Raw genomic sequence first — 22178 nt, forward strand, 5'->3', positions numbered from 1 at the left:
CAAATATCTGAAAAGTTTAAGGGTGGCTGGCTTCAGGCACAGCATGATCTAGGAGTTTTTTTAAAACGTCATAAGACCTTGGTTTCCTTTTCCAACTCTTGGCTCTACTTTCCTCTGTGTTGGCCCCATTCTCGCGCTGAGTTTTTTGTTCTTGGCAACAAGATGGCTTTGGGAGCTGCAGCCGTCACATCTGAATGCCACGTAGCAGGGCAGAAGAAGGGAAGCTGGGACGGCTCCACAAAACCACATCCCACTGCCACTCTTCTATGGACACGACACAGAAGCCTCACGTGACACCCCCATTTTCATCACTGGTTAAGACATAGTGACCCAGAGCTATACTGAAGCCTGGGAAATGTGGTCATCTAGCTGATTGGCCATTTGTTCAGATATTTAAAAAGAAGGCTAGCAGCCTCTCCCTCTCTTGGTCCGCCGCTTAGCTGGATGAGGCCTGGAAGAGGATGTCAGAGGGGAAAGAGGCATTGATGAAGCCCCTGTCCTTGACTTCATTGGCAGCGGGGGTGTGACCCCGGCGTGGCTCAGCCCGCAGGCCACCCCACTCTGGGCTCTCCCCATCTCGGTTCTCCCGGTGGAACTGCCTCTACACCCCGAAGCGGCTTGCTCCTTTTTGGTGGCAGCTGTTAAAGAAAAAGTGCCATCCGCAGTCTAGAAATCCAGGCAGGAGATGAGAAGCTGGGGTGGGGAGCGCTGACACAGAGAGAGCCAGGTCTGGCTGCAGTCTGTGGCCAGGACTTGACTCTGCCATGGACCCTGCCTGCTTAGAGGGCCCTTCTGCCCGAGGTTGTCTCCCATCCATTGCCTTGCAGAGTTGAGTAGGGCGATGAGCCTGAGCTTGGGGTCCAGGGTTCCTCAGGTCTGCACACGTTCTGTGGCTTGGTAGCCGCGGGGTGCAGGGCTGGCCCTTTGATGACACGGGGAGAACATGCGTTCAGCATGTCGCCATATGGCTGTTTTAGTTTGTTCACACCCAGTGTTCGTTCTGATCCTGTTGGCCAGGCCTTGCTGGCTGTTAAACATTTTGGCTCTCAGCCTTCCTGCAGAACAGAAGGATGAGGGGCGGGTGGGATGCGGTTTCAAAGGGGATTTAGATTCATCTGCAGTGTTGTGACTTTTTTTATTAAGAAGAAAATATTCGAATTCCTGTTGTGGCTCAGCAGTAACTAACCTGACACTAGTCTGTCAGGATGCGGGTTTGATCCTTGGCCTCACTGGGTGGGTTAAGGATCCCATGTTGCTGTGACTGTGGTGTAGGCTGGCAGCTGCAGCCCTGAATTGACCCCTAGCCAGGGAACTTCTATATGCTATGGGTGTGGCCCTAAAAAGACAAAAAAAAAGAAGAAAGTATTCATGTATTGCTGTGCAATCAAAAATTCATTTTAAAAATTTATCATACTGTATGATTCCAATTATATGACTTTCTAAAAAATGAAACTATAGGGATAGGGAGACAGGAATTAAATTATGATTGCTTCAGGGCTGGAGTGGGAGTGAAAGCAGCACAGGAAGGGATAGAAATATGTATTCTATATCTAAATTGTGGTGCTGTTTGTGTGACTGCATACAGTGCCAAAATTCATACAACTGTGCATCCAAAAAAGGTGAATATACTGTATGTAAATTATATCTCAATAAACTGGACTTTAGAAAAGTGTCATATGGGAGTTCCTGTTGTGGCTCAGCGGGTTAAGGACGTCTCTGTGAGGATGCAGGTTTGATCCCTGGCCTTGCTCAGTGGGTTAAGGATCCAGCATTGCCCAGGAATGTCCATATGCCGCATGTGCAGCTGCAAAAAGAAAAAAGAAAATGTGTTATATCTACCTCCCTCAATGAATTATTGTAAAGACTAAGTGAACTAAAGCGCCCAAATCCTTAGCCCTGTGCCCTGTGCATCGTAAAGGCTCAGAAATAGTGATGTTGAGGAGTTTGGAGTTCCCGTCGTGGTGCAGCAGAAACGAATCTGACTAGGAACCATGAGGTTGCGGGTTTGATCCCTGGCCTCGCTCAGTGGGTTAAGGATCCGGCATTGCCATGAGCTGTGGTGTAGGTGGCGGACGCTGCTCGGATCTGGCGTTGCTGTGGCTGTGGTGTAGGCTGGCAGCTGTAGCTCCTATTCCACCCCTAGCCTGGGAACCTCCATATGCCATGAGTGTGGCCCTAAAAAAAAAAAAAATAGTGATGTCAAAATCATCATCACATTCCTTTGCTTCTCCCTGTTTCATTTATGTAAGTAAATCAGACATGAGCCAGATATATTTTTGGCATTTAAAAAAGTTGCTGCACATAATACATCATCTCAAGACCAGCATAACAGGAATTACCTTTTTTTAAATAATGATTTTTATTTTTTCCATTATAGCTGGTTCACAGTGTTCTGTCGATTTTCTACTGTACAGCAAGGTGACCCAGTCACACATACATGTATACACTCTTTTTTCTCACATTATCATGCTCCATCATAAGTGACTAGACATAGTTCCCAGTGCTACACAGCAGGATCTCATTGCTTATCCACTCCAAAAGCAATAGTTTGCATTTATTAACCCCAAATTCCCAACCCATCACACTCCCTCCCCCTTGGCAACCACAAGTCTGTTCTCCACGTCCATGATTTTTTTTTCTGTGGAAAGGTTCATTTGTGCCCTATATTAGATTCCAGATATAAATGATAGCATATGGTATTTGTCTTTCTATTTCTGACTTACTTCCCTTAGTATGAGAAGGGAAGTTCCATCCATGCTGCTGCAAATGGCATTATTTTGTTCTTTTTTATGGCTGAGTAGTAGTCCATTGTGTATACATACCACATCTTCCTACTCCAATCACCTGTCAACGGACATTTGGGTTGTTTCCATGTCTTGGCTATTGTGAATAGTGCTGCAATGAACATGTGGGTGCATGTGTCTTTTTCAAGGAAAGTTTTGTCCACTTTGCCCAAGACATATGGTGGTTTTATGAAGAGTTTTCTCAGGTAGCTTCATACTGTTGTCCATAGTGGTTGTACCAAATTACGTTCCCACCAGCAGTGCAGGAGGGTTCCCTTTTTCCACACCCCCTCCAGCATTTGTTATTTGTGGACTTCTTAAAGATGGCCATTCTGACTGGTGTGAGGTGGTATCTCGTGGTAGTTTTGATTTGCATTTCTCTTATAATCAGTGATGTTGAGCATTTTTTCATATGCTTGTTGGCCATCTGTATATCTTCCTTGGAGAAAAGTCTATTCAGGTCTTTTGCCCATTTGTCCATTGGGTGATTGGCTTTTTTTGCTGTTGAGCTGTATAAGTTGTTTGTATATTTTAGAGGTTAAACCCTTGTCAGTTGCACTGTTTGAAACTATTTGCTCCCATTCTCTGAGTTGTCTTTTTTTCTTTTTTTTTTTTTTAATGGTTTCCTTTGCTGTGCAAAAGGTTGTCAGTTTGATTAGGTCCCATTTGGTTTATTTTTGCTTTTATTTTTGTTGCCTTGGGAGACTGACCTGAGAAAACATTGGTAAGGTTGATGTCTGAGAATGTTTTGCCTATGTTCTCTTGCAGAAGTTTGATGGTGTCTTGTCTTACATTTAAGTCTTTAAGCCATTTGGAGTTTATTTTAGTGCATGGTGTGAGGGCGTGTTCCAGTTTCATTGCTTTGCATGCAGCTGTCCAGTTTTTCCAGCAACACTTGCTGAAAAGACTGACTTTTTCCCATCTTATATTCTTGCCTCCTTTGTTGAAGATTAATTGACTGTAGGTGTCTGGGTTTATTTCTGGGTTCTCTATGCTGTTCCATTGGTCTGTCTGTCTGTTTTGGTACCCGTACCACACTGTTTTGATGACTGTGGCTTTATAATATTGCCTGAAGTCTGGGAGAGTTATGCCTCCCACTTGGTTTTTGTTCCTCAGGATTGCTTTGGCACTTCTGGGTCTTTTGTGGTTCCATATAAATTTTTGGATTGTTTGTTCTAGTTCTGTGAAAAATGTCCTGGGTGATTTGATAGGGCTTGCACTGAATCTATAGATTGCTTTGGGTAGTATGGCCATTTTTACAATATTAATTTTTCCAGCCCCAGAGCAGGGACTGTCCTAGGAATCACCCTTTATTGCCTGTACTCCCTGCTGAGATGTGATTGTGCTTTATTGCTGGAACCATGTCTACGTCTGTCACCATCATCCCATTTTACAGACCGGGAAATGGAGATGCAGGGAGATAGAGTGACTTGGCAGAAACCACACAGCCAGTAAGAGGCAGCGCCTGATTTAGGTGCAGTCTCTGTGGCCCCGAAGTCCCTGTAGGCTCTGAGCCTATCCCCCAGTGAGGGAGACATGGGGGTTGAGGATGAGGCTGCAGGGAGGGGGATCAGTCGTGGATCCAGAGAGAGGGACCCCTGGAGTTCCCGGTTGTGGCTCAGTGGGTAACAAATCTGACTAGGAACCATGGAGTTGTGGGTTCGATCCCTGGCCTCGCTCAGTGGGTTAAGGAACCAGCATTGCTGTGAGCTGCGATGTAGGTCGCAGACGCGGCTTGGATCCCGAGTTGCTGTGGCTGTGGTGTAGGCTGGTGGGTACAGCTCCGATTAGACCCCCAGCCTGGGAACTTCCATATGCCGAGGGTGTGGCCCAAAAAGGACAAAAAAACAAAAGCAGAAACAAAAAAACAAACAAACGAAAAAACAAGAGAGAGGGACCTCTGGTCCGGGAGCCCTGCTCTGGGGCCAGGCTTCCCGGGACAGTGCAATGGCACCTCTACCCTGGCTGGCATGTTTGTCTTTACTAAGTGGGGGGATCTGACCTTGTGGATTTCCCCAGGTGCCACAGGGGCACTGAGAATGCTGCTCCAGCCAGCAGGAGGCTGTGGGGCAGCGCCAGCCTGGGAGCCTGCAGCAGGAGGTTCCCAGCAGGTAGGGCTAGGGGTCACCTCAGAACAGGGGGCTTGGGCGGCAGCAAGAACTAAATAATCACCATGGTCGGCAGGGCAGTGAGCATGGGACGTTGTCCTGGACTCTTCTCACGCCCTTCCTTCCACCACACCTGCTCAGTCCCATGCAATTTTGTTCCCGCCTCCTAACTCCAGTTAGGAATCCTGCTTCTTTGAAGCCGTGGCCACCTTCTAGCCCCCCTGGACCACTGCGTGGCCCCCAGCTGAGCCCCCTGCCTGCTCTTATTCCCCTGCAAGATCTGCACTGGGAGGAATTTTTTTTCTTTTTCTTTTATGGCCATGCCTACCAAAGTTCCTGGGCCAGGGATCAAACCCATGCCACAGTAGCAACCCAAGCCGTCACAGTGACAATGCTGGATCCTTAACCCGCTGAGGTACAAAAGAACTCCCAGGAGGGATTTTTTAAATGCAAGACCCAGATGGTGGAGTTCCCGTCGTGGCGCAGTGGTTAACAAATCCGACTAGGAAACATGAGGTTGTGGGTTCGGTCCCTGCCCTTGCTCAGTGGTTAAGGATCTGGTGTTGCTGTGAGCTGTGGTGTAGGTTGCAGACACAGCTTGGATCTGGTGTTGCTGTGGCTCTGGCGTAGGCCGGTGGCTACAGCTCTGATTAGACCCCTAGCCTGGGAACCTCCATATGCTGCGGGAGCAGCCCTAGAAAAAGGCAAAAAGACCCAGGTGGTATCTCTGCTCAGCTCAGAGCCTCTCCCTGACCCACCCATTGTATTTCAAGGAAAATGCAGCCTCCGCAGCCCCTGCCGACCTCTGACCCCCACATGTTCAAACAGCGTTCTTTGCACATGCTGTTCCCCTGTGTGCAATGCTCTTCTTTGCCCTCCTCACCTCCGTCCATCCCTGTTACGTCTCTGGCACCACCACCAACAGCCAGTTGACATTTCTTCAACACCAGGCTTTGGCTTTGGCTGGTTCCTTGACCTGGAATATGCCCTGGCCCCACCTTTTCTTCTCAAACACCTGCTCTTCCTTTGAGACACAGCTTGAGCCTCCTGATTCCGGGGTGGAGGGGGCTGCTGCCCATCCTGCCCTCCCACACACCCTGACCCCTCCCTGTCCCACGCCCTGCTCGCCACCTCCCTGCCCCACTCTGTGTCCCCGCACCCGGCTCAGAGCCCCACACTCAGTGCCTGCTAACAGAATGGGCCTCTGCCCCTCAGAAGGGTCATGTTTGCCAACCTGGGCTCTGAAGCCAGGCTGTCTGGTTTGAATCTCAAATCCGTGACACCCTACTGTGTGACCTTGGACAGATGACTTGACCTCTCTGAGCCTCAGTTTCCTCACCTGCGAAATGGGGTCATAGTTGTGCCTGCTTTTACGGGTACCATGAGAATGAAGCGGGTAACGTGTGAAGTGCTTGGAAGTGAACTTGGTCCAGTCGATGCTCGGTGATGTTGGCGGCTTGTGTATTTCTTGCACCTGACGTTGAGTTGCCTGCGGTGAGAGCTTGCTGAAATGATGGGTTCTCCTCTCTTCTCCAGAGCTGGACAGAGGCCTCACCGAGCCCCAGATTCAGGTGGTTTGTCGCCAGATGCTGGAAGCCCTCATGTTCCTGCACAGCAAGAAGATCATCCACCGCGATCTGAAAGCTGGCAACGTGCTGATGACTCTGGAGGGAGACATCAGGCTGGGTAAGGGGCGTCTGCGGGCGAGGTGGAAGGTGCAGCTCTCCCGGGGTGTCAGCCTGGCCTCTGCGGGCAGGAGGGAGCTGGTGGGGGCTCCACACTCCCACGGCCACTGGGATGTCGAGGTCCTCCCCAATCTTCCAGCTTCGGGGCCACAGTTCCCACTGTGATTCCATCTAACCCACGGTTCTCAACTGAGGGTGGTTTTGGCCCCAGGGACATCTTTTTTTTTTTTTTTTTTTTGGTCTTTTAGGGGCTGCACCTGCGGCATATGGAGGTTCCCAGGCTAGGGGTCGAATCGGAGCTGTAGCTGACAGCGTACACCCCAGCCACAGCGACACCAGATTTGAGCCGTGTCTATGACCTACACCACAGCTCATGTCAACACCGGATCCTTAACCCACTGAGTGAGGCCAGGGATCGAACCTGTGTCCTCATGGATACTAGTCAGATTCGTTTCCGCTACACCATGATGGGAACTCCCTCAGGGACATCTTTGGTTGTCACGGCTGGGGGTGGAGGGAGACTGCTGGTATCTGGTGGGCCCAACCCCCTGCAGTGCACAGGACAGCCCTTCGCTATAAGAGTGATCCGGCTGACAGGACAGCAGCAGGCTTCGTGTACAAAATTCACACAGTACGTGAAGGTTTAAAGGGAGAGCCAGAAAGTGCCTGTAATCTCATTATCCAGCCCTTGGCCCTAGTTGTGATCCCAGATACCTCTGCCTGCATCTCTGTCAGTAGAAGGATGTGCAGATGCAGAGGATGTAGGGGTGATATTAAGAGCAGAGAAAAGGGCATTCCCGTTGTGGCTCAACAGGCTAAGGACCTGACACTGCCTCTGTGAGGATACAGGTTCGATCCCTGGCCTTGCTCAGTGGGTTCAGGATCTGGTGTTGCCATAAGCTTCAGTGTGGTTCACAGATGCGGCTCAGATCCCAAGTTACTGTGGCTGTAGCATAGGCCAGCTGCTGCAGCTCTGTCTTGCCCCCCCGCCTGGGATCTTCCATATGCTGCAGGCACGGCCCCAAAAAGAAAAAAAAGACAGTAGAGAGATGGTTTACTGTTTGACTACTTTCAACTGCATTTTCTAACATCCTCGTTTGATAATTAAGTAGTTCATTGAGCTGCACCCTCTCCTCTTCCTCAGCTGTGTCCTTGTAACAAAGTGACACTTCCAACAAAGTGTCACTGTTTACCATTCCTGTAGTGGTTACCTTCATCTCTTTAAGGATCATTTTAATTATGTCTGCAAGAAACCGCCCCACTGTTGAGCCCCAGGTTGAGAAATGCAGGGATGGTGATGAGAGTTGGAACAGACATGGTACACGGTGCAATCGGGGTCAGCCTCTGCAGCAGGGGGGCGGCTCCTGCATCCCCTTGGCTCAGGCTCTGAAACTCTGAGAGGGTGAGGACCTGCCCCCGGTCACCGATCTGCGAGGACAGAGCCAGGGCTCCCCCTGGGCCGCTGCTCATCTCCTGGGTGCTCCCATGTTGCCATGCTCACCTCCATGGTGCTTCGAGACCACCGGGGAGGGGAGGGCTGGGTCTCCCTAGAGGGATGCGAGACCAGTGGGTTCTCAGATTTAGCACCTAAAGCCCCCTGGAGGGCTCCTGACACTTGAGACTGCTGGGTGCAGGCCCCCGGGTTTCTGTCTGGGGTGGGGCCTGAGGATCTGCTTTTCTAACAAGCTTGCAACTGAAGCTGCTGTGGTCCAGGGGACCACACTTTTGAGAACCACCGTTCTAGCCCCTCACTAACCAAAGGCTGATCGGTGGCAGCATCAGCATGACCTTGGAGCTTGTTAGAAATACTCTGTTTTTGGGAATTCCCATCATGGCGCAGTGGAAACAAATCCGACTAGTACCCTTGAGGATTCAGGTTCGATCCCTGGCCTCACTCAGTGGGTTAAAAGATCCTGCGTCGCTGTGGCTGTGGTGTAGGCTGGTAGCTGTATCTCCTATTCAGCCCCTAGCCTGGGAACTTCTAGATGGTGTGGCTGCAGCCCTAAAAAGCAAAAAATAAGGCAAAAGAAAAAAAAAAGAAATAGTCTGTTGTCTAGAGGGCCAGAGGGCAGGGAAGTTCCTTCCTGAAATGAACAGTATGAGGTGGTTGCTTTTCTTTCTTCTTTCCTTCCTTCTTTTTCTTTCTTTTCTCTCTCCCTTCTTCTCTCCCTCCCTCCCTCTTTCTCTCCCTCCCTTCTTTCTTTCTTTTTCCAATAATTACCTTATTTTGTTTTATTACTGTTTTTTCTTTTTTTGGCCTCCCCAAGGCACATGGAATTCCCGGATCAGGGATAAGATACAGGCCACACAGCTGCAGCCTATGCTGCAGCCATGGCAGTGCCAGCGGGAACTCCTTTTTTTTTTTTTTTTTTTTTAAATAGAGATAAATTTTATTTGGGGCAAAATAAGGACTTAAGCCAGGGAGGCAGCATCTCAAGCAACCCCGAGAAAACTTGCTCCTAGGATGAAGTGGTTTCTCATATCAGGCATGAGCAAGGCCATGCCCAGTTAAAGTTCCTGAAGACAGAAGCCCTGATGCATGCATGGCCTGTGACCCCCGGGTCAGCTTCTATCCCCCCATGGCTGTTCTTCCTCCTGTTTCTTTAGCCGGAGAGGTTAAGAGCATATACCTTGGAGCCGGAGAGACCCGGGTTCAAATCCCAAGTCTGCCCCTAGCTCTGTGACCTTGGCTATATCACCTAACCTTGCAGCTTGTGATTTTCTCATCTGTATAACGGAGGTGATAAGAAAGCTTTCAGAGGGTTGTGAGGCTGGTTACAAGAAGATATATATAGAAAGAGTAAGCGCTCTGGAAAGCCCCGCTATAATTATGATTATTTCATGAAGTGTCTGGTACGTGTAGAGCCCCGTCCTGTGCTGGGCTCTGGGGACAGCAGAAGAACAGAGAGCCCAGGCCTCCTTCTGCAGAGTTCTCAAGACTGTGGGGACACAGGGGAGCATCAGGGCTGGAGAAGGAGGTGGTGCTGGGATGGGGAGGGTCCAGGGAGGGACAGCCCGTTTCCCTGCCTGGGTCTGGGGGCTGGGGGTTTTAGAAGAGCCTTTGGTGAGTGGATACTTTGAGCTGAAAGGTGGGTGGGTATTTGCCAAGTCAACCAGGTTGGGCAGGTCCAGAAGAGGGAGCCTTGTGAAGTGAGACACAGAAGGGTGTCTTGGGGGGATTGATAATAAAAATAACAACACGTATGTCTTGGGTTTATAAAGTACCTCTCTAGATACCAGCATTAGACAAGGCACTTTCTAATTGTCATCTCATTTAATCAGCACTCCCGGGGATGCTTGGGGAGGGGAGGGCATGTATCCGTCAGAGGTGAGGATGCTGAGGCGCACAGTGGCCTGACATGCCTGAGGCTGGACCACAAAGGGGGAGAAGCATCAGGGTTTGGACTTGGGTCTCCTGCGCTCCAGCTGCCAGGGGACTGGACTCTCAGCCTAGGGTGGAAGGAGGTGGCTGGGGAGGGTCCAGGTCAGGGAGAATGTGGGGACAGAGTCGTCTTGTGGGCTCTGGGGGATTTCAAGGCCAACATTGGCTCACCCTTCAAGAGCTTATCAAATGGAGGAGGAGGCAGGTCGAAGCCTGGGCAGGGTCAAGGCAGGAAGCCCCAGCAGGAGACGGGGTGGCAGGGGGGCAGGAAGGTCCCAGCAGCCTCGAACTGAGACCTCCCCAGTGGGGGGGGGGTCTCATTTCCCATGCTGACTGCCCCCACACCCCCTCAATCTGGAGGGTGCTGAGGTGCTGAGCAGACTCCAGAATCCCACTGGGAACCCAGCAGAGGTGGGACGGAAGCAGATGGGGGCATCAGCTTTCCAAATGACTTGGCAGATGCAGTTGAGAAAACCAGGAAGCCAATTAAGGAGGAGGAAAAGTTCAGAGAGAGCTGAATGTGCGAGGATTTACACAATTACTGCTGGGCCCTGGGGGCCGCCACATGGACGCCTGCTGAGGCCTAATATTCTGTTTTGGAAAATCTTCCTTCCCTCTGGGGCCTGGAATCTGCAGCCCTGAGAAGCAGTGGAAGAGGCCTGGGAGACCGGGTGGCAGTCCGTCTGCCTCTTCCTAGGTCCCTGGGACCGTCTGGGGACCCTAGAGGCACCCTCACTGCCCTGAATGGCCTTAGGCAACTCAGAGCTGCATAGGAGAATTGCTTCACAACTCTCTCTCCCCAGCAGGGGTGTCACCTCACTGGGGACACTATTTGTGCTTCTCAACAGAGTGGGAATAAATGGGAAGCAGCCCAGTGAACTGAGCAAAGCATGGGCCCTAGACACAGTCAGGCCTGCCTCAGATCCTGGCTCTGCTACTTCTGAGCTGGACAAATACGTTCAGCCACTCAGGCCTCAGTCTTTTCATCTGTACAGTGGGTGTCACAACAGAACCTCCTCACGGAACTGTGACCGGTGGGCTGAAGTATACAAAGTACTGTCACAGGGAGGCTCAGGGTCCTGGCCCTCTCTGCTCGTGGGCATTTTGCGTCTTCCCCATGTTAAATGTTTACTTCTAAGATTTCACACCTCCTTTGAGATTCATTTGATAGTTGCCAAGCCAAGCACCTGGTCCAGCTCTGGGTGGGTGTGAGCCGGTTCCCCGGGGCTGGTGGGAATCCACTGGTGCAGACGGAGAAAGGAAGAGTGTCTGCTGCCTGAGACAGTTGGGATATAACGTGGGGTGAGGACTCCAAGGTCCAAAGATCTGTGTTCTTGTCCTGGATCTGCCCTTGGCCTTGGGTGAGTCCCCTCATCCTTTTGAGCCGTAGTTTCCGCAAACAGAGCGGGCTCATAGTTTTTACCTTGCGGAACTGGTACCACGATTTAAAGAGACCATGTATGCAAAGCATCTAGAAGTGCATCAAAGAGACCCGGCCGGCAAATGCTGAATTTTTTTCCTGGGCTGAGGAATGTCTCAAATCAGCTGTCATGAGAAGGAATGTCCCCCATTCTCCAAAGGACCTGTGTTCCCCTCCCCAGAGGTACTTCTCTGAAGATGGGAGATGAATCTCACAACTTTTGGAGTCTTTCAAGTACCAAGCAGAGGTCTGCAGTGGCCTGAAAATCATAATGTCTAGGACAGAGCCTGGCGCCTAGTAGGTGCCCAGTAAACAGTAGCTTCCAGTATCGCCATTACATTATCAGTTTATTCTTCTGCCAGGTCCCTGATTCCCAAAGGCCCCCTGATGTTCAGGAGGTCTGGCAAAAAGGCCTGAGAATCACCTGCTTCTCACCCCTACCTGGACCCCAACCCAGAATTACGCTTTGTTGTTACCGGCAGGCTGCGGTCCTTGTTCTTTCACTGTGGCTGCCAGGTACTGAGCCAGTGTTTGAGAGGTAACTCATTTAATCCTCATAGACCACTGATAACATTTTACAGGAGAGGGATTTGGCACCTGAAGAGGTTAATTAACTTACCCAAAGTCACATAGCTAATAAGAAGAACAGTGGGTTTAGACCAGGGCATCTGGCTCCAGAGCCCACGTACTTAACCACTATCTTCTTTAGACTCTCTTGGTGGCAGATGGTAAAAGCTGGTCTTGTGTGACTTAAAGCAGATAGGAGAATGTATGATTATGGTATGAAACTGTGTTGGGGAAGACGTGCAGCTGGATATGGAGATCAGTCGGGCGCTGGAAAACGGTGCTGCCGAGACTGTCTCTGCTCTCTGCTTTTCTGTGCATGTTGGTTAGGCTCTCAGTGCAGCTCCTCACACACAGCTTCTGGATGGGTTTAGTTTTACTTTTCCCACCATCACCCCTGCAATATGAACGGAATCGCACTATTTCAGGTCCCCAGTCAATAACCCCAGTGAAGGGCTCTGATTGGCTCAGGTGGAGACCCCTAGACCAATCAAGGAGGTCCAGTAAAGAAGGCTTCTCTGATTGGCCCAGCTTGTAGTCAGTGTCTGAGAATGGGGGCGGGATCATTGGACAGCGTGGTAGGGGTGGGCAAGATGGTTTTCCAGAAGGAAAAGGTGTGGACACGCCGGAAAAAGAAATTGCTGTTCACCGTTGACTAGCACAGCCTGTTGGAGTAACAGAGACCCAGAAGAGGGAGTGAGTGAGGCAGAAGTGGGTGGAAGCAAGAACACGATTGAGCTTAAGAGAGAGAAAAGACCAGTAAAATGCAAGGTTATGGGGAGAGGGGAGAGTTGATGAAGGCAGTGCTTGTGGGAGGCTGGAGACGAGGGGGATGAATGGGAAAACGAAGGCTGCCTGAGTGGTCACATGCCTCTGGTTGCCTGAAAAAACAAAACAAAAGAAGAGCAGTTCCTTCAGTCTCACAATTGGCTGCATCGCATGATCCCCAGTTAATAGATGAGGAAACCGAGCCACCGAAACCTGAAGGAGGTTGTCTCAGAATCTTCTCGTTTCCCTGTGTGGTACCGTTTCCATGACACTCCTGGGAAGGCAGCTCTCCTGGGAAGTAGGAGGTCACTTGGGTGACTGGTGGAAGCCTCCCTCTTGGGAGCCCAGGCTGCGGCTGCAGTAACCCAGAGAAAGGAGCCCCTGGGATTCCAGGGCTGGGAGATGGGAGCCTTGGATTCACCCCCTGACCCTCCCCCCAAGCCCTCTAGAGAGGGATCACTTTTCTGTCTGCACCATGAGGGCTTTAGCTGGTTTTTTTTTTGGCTTTTTTTTGTTGTTGTTGTTGTTGTTATTGTTGTTGTTGTTGCTATTTCTTGGGCCGCTCCCGCAGCATATGGAGGTTCCCAGGATAGGGGTTGAATCGGAGCTGTAGCCACCGGCCAGAGCCACAGCAACGCGGGATCCGAGCCGCATCTGCAACCTACACCACAGCTCACGGCAACGCTGGATCGTTAACCCACTGAGCAAGGGCAGGGACCGAACCCGCAACCTCATGGTTCCTAGTCGGGTTCGTTAACCACTGTGCCACGACGGGAACTCCTAGCTGGCATTTTGGGTGGGACAGGTTTGCCATGTAAGGAGGCATCTCTGGGTCTTTCTCACAAAACGGCAGTAGCACTTTCTCTGTGGTGACCAGGCCACCTCCGATCATTTCCGAACCCTTCCTGGGACACACGGCACCAGCCCTGGTTGAGGCCCTCCTGGAAGCTTTTCCGTCCTGACTAACCTGGACTGTAGACTCCCCGGCCGGTCCTTGGGCGGAGGGTCTAGGAGCAAAGGATGGTTGGATAGTGGTTTGCCTTTAATTGGCCTGGCACTGGATGGGAAAGGGCTCCTCTTATCTTGGATTCTTTCAGTTGCTTACATTTAAGGGACAGGTGATAGATTCTCTCTCTCTCACTTTTTTTTTTTTTTTTTTTTTTTTTTTTAGGTCTTTTTAGGGCTGTACCTGAGGCACATGGAAGTTCCTGGAGCTAGAGGTCAAGTTGGAGCTGCACCTGAGGTCTATGCCACAGCCACAGCAATGCTGGATCTGAGCCACATCTGCTACCTACACCACAACTCATGGCAGCACCAGATCCTTAACCCACTGAGTGAGGCCAGGGATTGAACCCACGTCCTTGTGGATTCTAGTCGGGTTCATTACTGCCAAGCCACAATGTGAACTCCTAAAAGATTCTCTTATATGTCTTCATACATTCTAAGTTCACTGCGTGTGTGTATAGTATAGAATGCATTTTGCACTGTGTATCTAATTTTCTCATGTGCCTTTTATTCATGTGTAGAAAGATATGTACAGTGGTATTCAGTGCAATAATACTTGTAACAGCAAGAAATCAGAAATGATCCAATTTACTCCAGTAGAGAATTACTTAAAATAAATTATGGTACTGTCTGGGAGTTCCCTTCGTGGCTCAGTGGTTAATGAACCAACTAGGATCCATGAGGCATGGGTTTGGTCCCTGGCCTGGCTCAGTGGTTAAGGATCAGGCATTGCTGTGAGCTGTGGCGTAGGTTGCAGATGGGGTTCAGATCCTGAGTTGCTGTGGCTGTGGTGTAGGCTGGCAGCTGTAGCTCTGATTCAACCCCTAGTCTGGGAACTTACATATGCCTTGGGTATGGCCCTAAAAAATAAATAAATAATGGTACTGTCACACAATGGAATCTTCCTTAGCAATTGAACTTGCAGGAGTTCCCGTTGTGGTTCAGCAGTTAATGAACCCGACTAGCATCTGTGAAGACGTGGGTTCGATCCCTGGCCTCCCTCAGTGGGTTAAGGATCCGGTGTTGCTGTGAGCCAAGATGTAGGTTGCAGACGTGACTTGGATCTGGCATTGCTGTGGCTGTGGCATAGGCCAGCAGCTGTAGCTCGGATTAGACCCCTAGCCTGGGAACCTCCATATGCTGCGGGGGGTGGCCCTAAAAACCAAAAAAAAAAAAAAAAAAAAGAAAGAAAGAAAGAAAAGAAAATTAAGTTGCAGAAAATACATAATCTCTGGTGAAGATATATATATATATATATATATATATACACGTGTGTGTGTGTGTGTGTGTGTGTATATATATATACACATACTGTGAAGGAAAGAAAACAAGTTTCAAAATAGTATGTTTAATCTGATTTCATTTTTAAAAGCAGCAAATAACCTGAAAATGATCTATATTGATCATTTAAATATATTTTTATTTACATATATAATTTTTATTCATAGAAATACATTTGGAGCTCTGTGCAACACACTCATAAGAGGTTATCTTTGCCAGGATTAGGGAGGCTTTTTATTTCTGTAAATGTTTGAATTTTTGATGAACAGCATTGCCTTGGTGATAAGAAAAATATATAAATGAATGAGTACAGTCCTTTAAACAGTTAGAAATAAGACTTATAAAGAAGGAAACGAGTTCTCACTGTGGTGCCGGGTGTCAAGGATCTGACTGCAGCGGTTTGGGTTGGTGCGGAAGCGAGGGTTTGATCCCTGGCCCCGTGTAGTGGGTTAAGGATCTGGCGTTGCTATAGCTGCAGCTCGGATTTGATCCCTGGCCTGTGAACTTCCATAAGCTGTGGGTGTGGCCAAAAAAAAAAAGAAAGAAAGAAAGAAAAAAATGAAAGTCCCTTCTAATCTTGCCAGAATGTACCACTGTGGGCCTCCTTCCAGCCTTTTTTCTATGCTTAGAAAGATGGGACCAGAGGATGGCAAACAACATAGACTTCGTGTTGCATCTGTCCTCAGAGCCCAGCGACTCTTGGCAAGTTACTGAATCTTTCTAAACTTCATTGTCCTTATCTGCAGAATGGGGGTGATCATTGTCCCTGCCTCAGGGGTCATAGATGTAAATGATATGCATAGGAATAGATATGCTGATGAGATGCAAAATGACATGCGTAAGCCTCTTGACATAGTGCTGTATACTTGATAAGTTCTCAGTAAATATTGGTTTTTATTAGAGCAACTTATTTTTTTTTTAAAAGTTGTGGTTGTAGGATATATATAGATAGTTGACCAATCAGCTTAAAAAAAAAATGGGATACTATCAGAACCTTTTCCCCATATCCTTAAGTATTCCTCAGAAACATGAATGTTTAATGTTTTTCTCATATTCCATCACATGCACAAACCATAATTTACTATGAAACCCCCAAAGTTGGATAGTTAGACCTCTTGTGAGGTTTCTCATATTATGCTCTAATAAGTCTAGTGACAGGCACACTTGTTCATGGGTCTGTCTGCAATCACGCCTTTAAGAGGGATCCACAGAAGCAGGATTGTTGGGTGTGTGCAACGTTTCAGGTGGTGTTGATACCAGCGTCCAGTGTGCCCTTCCTGCTGGATGCACCAGTTTACACCCCCACCCCCTGCCCCAGCTGAGTGTGAAGTTCTCTCACCACATCCTGGACCCCAGGGGATTTTACTTAAAAAAGAAAAAACAAAAACAAAGCCCCACCATCCCCCCATCAAACTTTGCCATATACATTTCAGCTTATTGAACCATAAAAGGGCTGTATGCTCTCCATCAAAAACGCTTTCTAGGAGGAGTTCCTGTCCTGGCTCAGTGGTTATAACGAATCTGACTAGTATCCATACGGATGTGTGTTCAATCCCTGGCCTCGCTCAGCGGGTTAAAGATCCAGCATTGTTGTGAGCTGCGGTGTAGGTTGGAGACATGGCTCAGATCCCGTGTTGCTGTGGCTGTGGTGTAGGCCGGCGGCCACAGCTCCTATTGGACCCCTCGCCTGGGAACCTCCATGTGCCGAGGGTGCGGCTGTAAAAAGAAATGTCAAAACAGATACAATTGGAATTCATACTGTGCATGTTTGCCAGCCCTGCCGCGGGGACAGCATGTTATGGACAAAATTCCAAGTTAGTATGCACACGGCAAGCTCGTTTTTTTAAGGGCTGCATATTACCTCATGGTTGGGGTGAGCCCAAATTTATAGAACTGTCCCCAACCAGGCTCCAACCTGGGTTCTTTCCGATTTTCCACTCTTTTGAATAATGCTTTCAGGAGCTTCCGTGTATGTGAGAAATCTGGTTTGGGGGCATCTGCTTCCAGAGGGAGAACTGTCGTCAAACATGTTTTTTAGGCATTCCCATCATAGCTCAGTGGTTAATGGACCTGACTGGGATCCATGAGGATGCAGGTTCAATCCCTGGCCTCGCTCAGTGGGTTAAGAATTCGGCCTTGCTGTGAGCTGCGGTGTAGGTCGCAGACGGTGGCTTGGATCTGTTGTGGCTGCGGCTCTGGTGTAGGCTGGCAGCTGTAGCTCTGTTTCGACTCCTAGCCTGGGAACCTCCATGTGCTGCAGGTACAAGCATAAATAGACAAAACAAACAAACAAAAACATGTTCCTTAAAACCCAGGTTTGTCATTTTTTCCTGTCCATGCACTTGTTCCGTTGCTCATTTGATTGGCCTGCTGAGTCCTTCACGTGGCAGATGTGATGCTGGGATACAGCTCTGGACAAAGCAGCCAAGATCTCTTTCCTTGTGGAAATGATAGTTTACGGAGTCCCCACCACCTGCTGCCCTTGTCCTGATTCTCTTTGTAAAGGAGGAGAAGGGGAGTGGGGAATGTTTTCAATGGGAGATTCAGCCCGAAGAAAATCCCCTTTGAGGAGTTTCCATTGTGGTTTAGCCCCTTAAGAACTCAACTAGTATCCATGAACATGTGGGTTTGATCCCTGGCCTCTATCAGTGTATTAAGTATCTGGTGTGGCTGTGGCTGTGGTGTAGACCTGCAGCTGCAGCTCTGCGATTCGACCCCTAGCCTGGGAACCTCCATGTGCCACAGGTTTGGCCCGAAAAAAAAAAGAAAAAAAGAAAATGCTTTCGAATTGGCCCAGGGTGGGCAGCTACCTCTCAGGGGACACAGCTTATAAACGCCATTCAGGGACCACATGGCAGGGGCCACCCCTGCCCAGGGATGGCCGGATGTTCCAGGTTCCAGGGCTGCAGGGAGGGGCTGCCCCGCCCTCCTGGCCCGGCCCCAGAAGAGGAAGTAGCAGCCACCCAAAAGCTGGCAGGCCCTTGCTTCAGGGAGGGCCCTGGGGACCAACTGTGTGTCATTTTGAAACTTGGTGGTTTCTGCTTTTCCCCTCCCTTCTCCGGAAGGGGCCAGAGGGCACTGTGGTGGCGGAATGGCCAGCTCCAGCCTCCCTCCTAGAAGTCTCAGCCTGGGTCTCAGAGGCTGTTAGTCTCCTGCGAAGATTTCCTGGCTCGGTGTGCCAGGCATTGTCGGGTTTGCAGGGGAGCCAGGCCCACGTGGGCCTGGCAGGAAGGAGGTGAGCCCGGTCCCCCATTCTTGCCCAGGAGCCCAGAAGGCTGGTCACTTACTCAGGCCACCCAGGCAGGCAGCAGCAGAGCCCAGCCACTCACCTGGCTTTCCTGGGTTTTACCTCTCGCCCTGCAGGAGCTGCTGCTCCCACCCTGCAAGGCCACACTCCCCACCCGCAAGAGCCAGCCTGTCCCAGGAACCCTGTCATCAGCTGACAGAGTGGCTCTTGTCTGGTTTTCATGGACCAAGGCTCAGAGACTGGGTTTCCTGACCACTCCCAGCAGGGGGTCTCAGCACAGCTTCCTCCTTATTTCAGACTGAGGATCTCAAGGGCGACAGCTCAGGTCCTGCGTAGATAATTCGAGCCTTTACCGAGAGCCGGGCTTGGAGCTGCGTGCTTTATGTGTGACATTGAATCCCCATGCCACCCTACAAAGTAGTTCTCCAGGCGCACCATCCCTGTGCGACAGGCAGGGAAATTGAGGGGCAGAGGTTTGGTGCCAATTCTGACCCCGCCTGGCTCCCCCCTCCCCTCGCCCCGATGCAGATCCACCTGCTTCCAGCCGAGCTGCTCTGCCCCTCCTGGGTCCTCCAGCCAGCTTGTTTCCTCTGCCTGGAAATATCTTCCCCTAGACCTTGCCCTCCTGTCTAAAACAGCCATCCACCCACCCAGCGCTCTGTCCTTTTGTCCTGCCTTAGCCCTGCGTGGCCCTTCTCATCACCAGGAATCATGTGCTGTTAGGGCCTGTTCCTACCCCCAGAACAAGCCCCACAAGGGTGAGGACTTTGGGTCCTCTCTGTGCCTGAAACAGTGCCTGGCACAGAATACTTGGTCAGTGAGGGAGTTCTCCTGTAGTGCAGTGTGCGAAGGGTCCGGCATTGTCGTTGCTGTGGCGCAAGTTCGATCCTTGGCCCCGGGAATTTCTGCGTGCGATGGTGTGGCCAAAAAAAAATGGAATAAAATACTTCAAAACTTTAAAAGCTATAAAAGATTCCATCCTAAGTGTGTGCATCACACTCTTCAGTTGGTCACACTCTATTTTCTTACTTCTCCCAATTACCTAGTTCATCTTGCTCTGTGTGTATATATTTGATCTGCCATCCTAAATCCTTCTTGGAAAAGAGAGGATATATTATATATTACATATAAGAAGTTATAAATCACTCCCCAAGCAATTATGGTCATTTTATTTTACTTTTTTGTCTTTTTTGGCTTTTCAGGGCCACACCTGCAGCATATGGAGGTTCCCAGGCTATGGGACGAATCAGAGCTGTAGCCTCCGGCCTACACCAGAGCCACAGCAACGCGGGATCCGAGCCGCATCTGCAACCTACACCACAGCTCATGGCAACACCAGATCTTTAAACCACTGAGCAAGGCCAGGGATCAAACCTGCAACCTCATGGTTCCTAGTTGGATTTGTTTCTGTTGCACCACGACGGGAACTCCAATTATGGTCATTTAAATTTGTCTTTATTGTAATGGCATTTCAATGAACAACTTTATACATACATACATATATATAAATTATTATATATATAATTCTCATACATTACACACACACACACACACATACACACACATACACATATATTTTTGCCATGCCTGTGGCATGCAGAAGTACCCAGGCCAGGGATCAAACCTGAGCCACAGCAGTGATGACAAATCCTTAACTTCCAGGCTGCCAGGGAATTCAGTGCATATTTTTTTTAATATATATTTAAGATTATTTCATTAAGGCCGATTCCTAGATTTAGGTATTTTTACGGTTCTTACTTTTTCTCACCAAGCTGCTTTTCTTGGCTCTTCACTTTATATTCTCATTAGCAAATAGGAAAGTGCATGTCTGAATACACTCTTAAAGTGGTGAATATATATATATTTTTTTGTCTGTACCCACAGCATATGGAGGTTCCCAGGTAGGGGTCAAATTGGAGCTGCAGCTGCTGGCCTACACTACAGCCACAGCAACTTGGGATCCGAGCTGAGTCTGTGACCCACACCACAGCTCCCAGCAACGCTGGATCTTTAACCCACTGAGCGAGGCCAGGGATCGAACCCGCATCCTCATGGATGCTAGTGGGGTTCATTAACCGCTGAGCCATGACGGGAACTCCGGTAAATATTATTTTTTAATGATCAGTAATTGCTAAGTAGAAAATGGTATCTGGTAGTTGATTTGAAACCTGAACCTCTGAGTCCACACCCCGGGGCTGTGGGTGGAGGAATGTCCATCGAATACTCTATCTGAGATTCCTGTCTTGCAGCTGACTTTGGTGTGTCTGCCAAGAATCTGAAAACTCTGCAGAAACGAGATTCCTTCATAGGAACGCCTTACTGGTGAGTCGTGGAGCTTCTGGGAATGGAATGGTGGCCAGAACTTCCACCTCCAACTCCCCACGGTGACCTCTGGCTGGTCTGGAGGACAGAGGACAGGAGGCAGGGGCTTCCGTGTCAGCCCGCTGGGTCTGAGTCCAGAGGCCCCTTGACTAGTTGCTGAGACCTCGGCCCCCTTGCTCAGCCTGGGCTTGTGTGCCTCAGTTTATTCATCTGTAAAATCCAGGGTACAGTTGCGCTCACATGGTGGATTATTGTGAGGCTTCAATGGGCTGATGCATATAGAAAATGCCCCATTAATAACGACTGAGCTCACACCTCCAAAAAAGCGTTCTTGATTAATTCATGGGTTGTGTGCCAGGCACGGAGCTGGGGCTGTGAAAATGAACAGTCCAAGTTCAGCTCCTACCCTCTTGGGAGGTCTTCCCAGACTTCTTCAGTCCGTTGTGTTTTCTTCTTTTCCAAAACTATTACTTTTTTTTTTTTTTAAACCTCTTTCAGTTTCATATCTATCTACTTTCTGTTTTTCATCTGCACTAATTATTTCCCATTGTGGAGTTAGTCTCTTTTCTTGCTTGCTTATCGCTTACTCTTTCTTTCTCTCTCTGCCCTTTTTATTCCTCTTTGTCCCCATCTCTCCCATCCCTTCTCTGTGCTGTCGTATTCTCTCCCCCTCCCCTTTTTCGGGGGTCCCTTCCCCACGGCCCCCACCCACCCCTTCCTTCCCCAGGACCCTGTGTTCTGGATTGTTGCTGCCATCTTGTGGTAGGAATCAGGAACTGCCGCAAAACCTGACTGCGGAGCCGCTTGGAAGACCTGTGAGAACCATCCTAAGAAAGACAGTGGAATGGAAAGGAATGCAAATCATGATTTGAGAGGCTGCCAACAGCCTGATGTTGGCTTGTGCTGCTCCTTGACCCCACGTCTCCAAGAAGCGCCTGTGCAGGCCAGGGTCTGAGCCTCTGTTGTCCCTTGGTTGGTTCAGGATGGCCCCTGAAGTGGTGATGTGTGAGACCATGAAGGACACCCCGTATGACTACAAAGCCGACATCTGGTCCCTGGGCATCACTCTGATCGAGATGGCCCAGATCGAGCCCCCGCACCACGAGCTCAACCCCATGCGGGTCCTGCTCAAGATCGCCAAGTCGGACCCTCCCACGCTGCTCACACCGTCTAAATGGTAGGCAGCCAGGGGCCTGCCTGACGGTGTTTGCTGGACGACCAGTGGACCCGGGACAGGGGATGGGCAGGGTGGGGGGAGGTCGGGGGCAGGGCTCTGCTGTCACTGCTGGGCCCCGCGTTTGGGACGTGGCTGGGTCTGGGGGCCTGTAGGCCTTTTTGAGTCCCCTGGGCCCCTGTGGCTTTTTTGTTCCTCTGTGCTCTGGACATTGGCTTTCCACCAGAGTGGACCAGATAACCCAAAGAAGCCGGATCCCACTGCAGGAATAAGAGCCCGCACAAACCCTGGCATCCACATGGCACAAAACCCTGGACTGGGACTGGGGGCTTGAACCCCTGCACGGCCATGTTTCCCTGAGTGGCTTTGGCGAGTCCCTGCTCCTATGATTTCCATGTCCCTCTTTCAGTGATGTCCCTGACGAGAAGGGTGTCTTGAC

The 22178-nt window shown here is 49.9% G+C and overlaps 1 protein-coding gene and 1 long non-coding RNA gene across 4 annotated transcripts in view; one reads left to right on the forward strand and one right to left on the reverse strand.

The window, feature by feature from the left end:
- Positions 1–22178, forward strand: part of STK10 (serine/threonine kinase 10) — a 136636-nt gene that overhangs the window by 66148 nt on the left and 48310 nt on the right. For all 3 annotated transcript variants that reach the window (XM_021077114.2, XM_085002472.1, XM_085002473.1), the window contains exons 4-6: positions 6428–6577; positions 20493–20565; positions 21548–21742. In XM_021077114.2, coding sequence (XP_020932773.1) covers positions 6428–6577; positions 20493–20565; positions 21548–21742 — 418 coding nt within the window. The remainder of the gene's footprint in view (positions 1–6427; positions 6578–20492; positions 20566–21547; positions 21743–22178) is intronic.
- Positions 8954–15555, reverse strand: LOC146395626 (uncharacterized). The gene is made up of 2 exons (XR_014831622.1): positions 14847–15555; positions 8954–13272 (listed from the first exon to the last, which is right to left on the reverse strand). It is a non-coding gene; the product is annotated as an uncharacterized LOC146395626 (long non-coding RNA).

Source organism: Sus scrofa, chromosome 16 (assembly GCF_054392235.1).
Source record: "Sus scrofa isolate SSC_HxYL_T2T_F1_AM1 chromosome 16, Sscrofa_HxYL_maternal_Yorkshire_Landrace_v2.0, whole genome shotgun sequence".
Taxonomy (NCBI): domain Eukaryota; kingdom Metazoa; phylum Chordata; class Mammalia; order Artiodactyla; family Suidae; genus Sus; species Sus scrofa.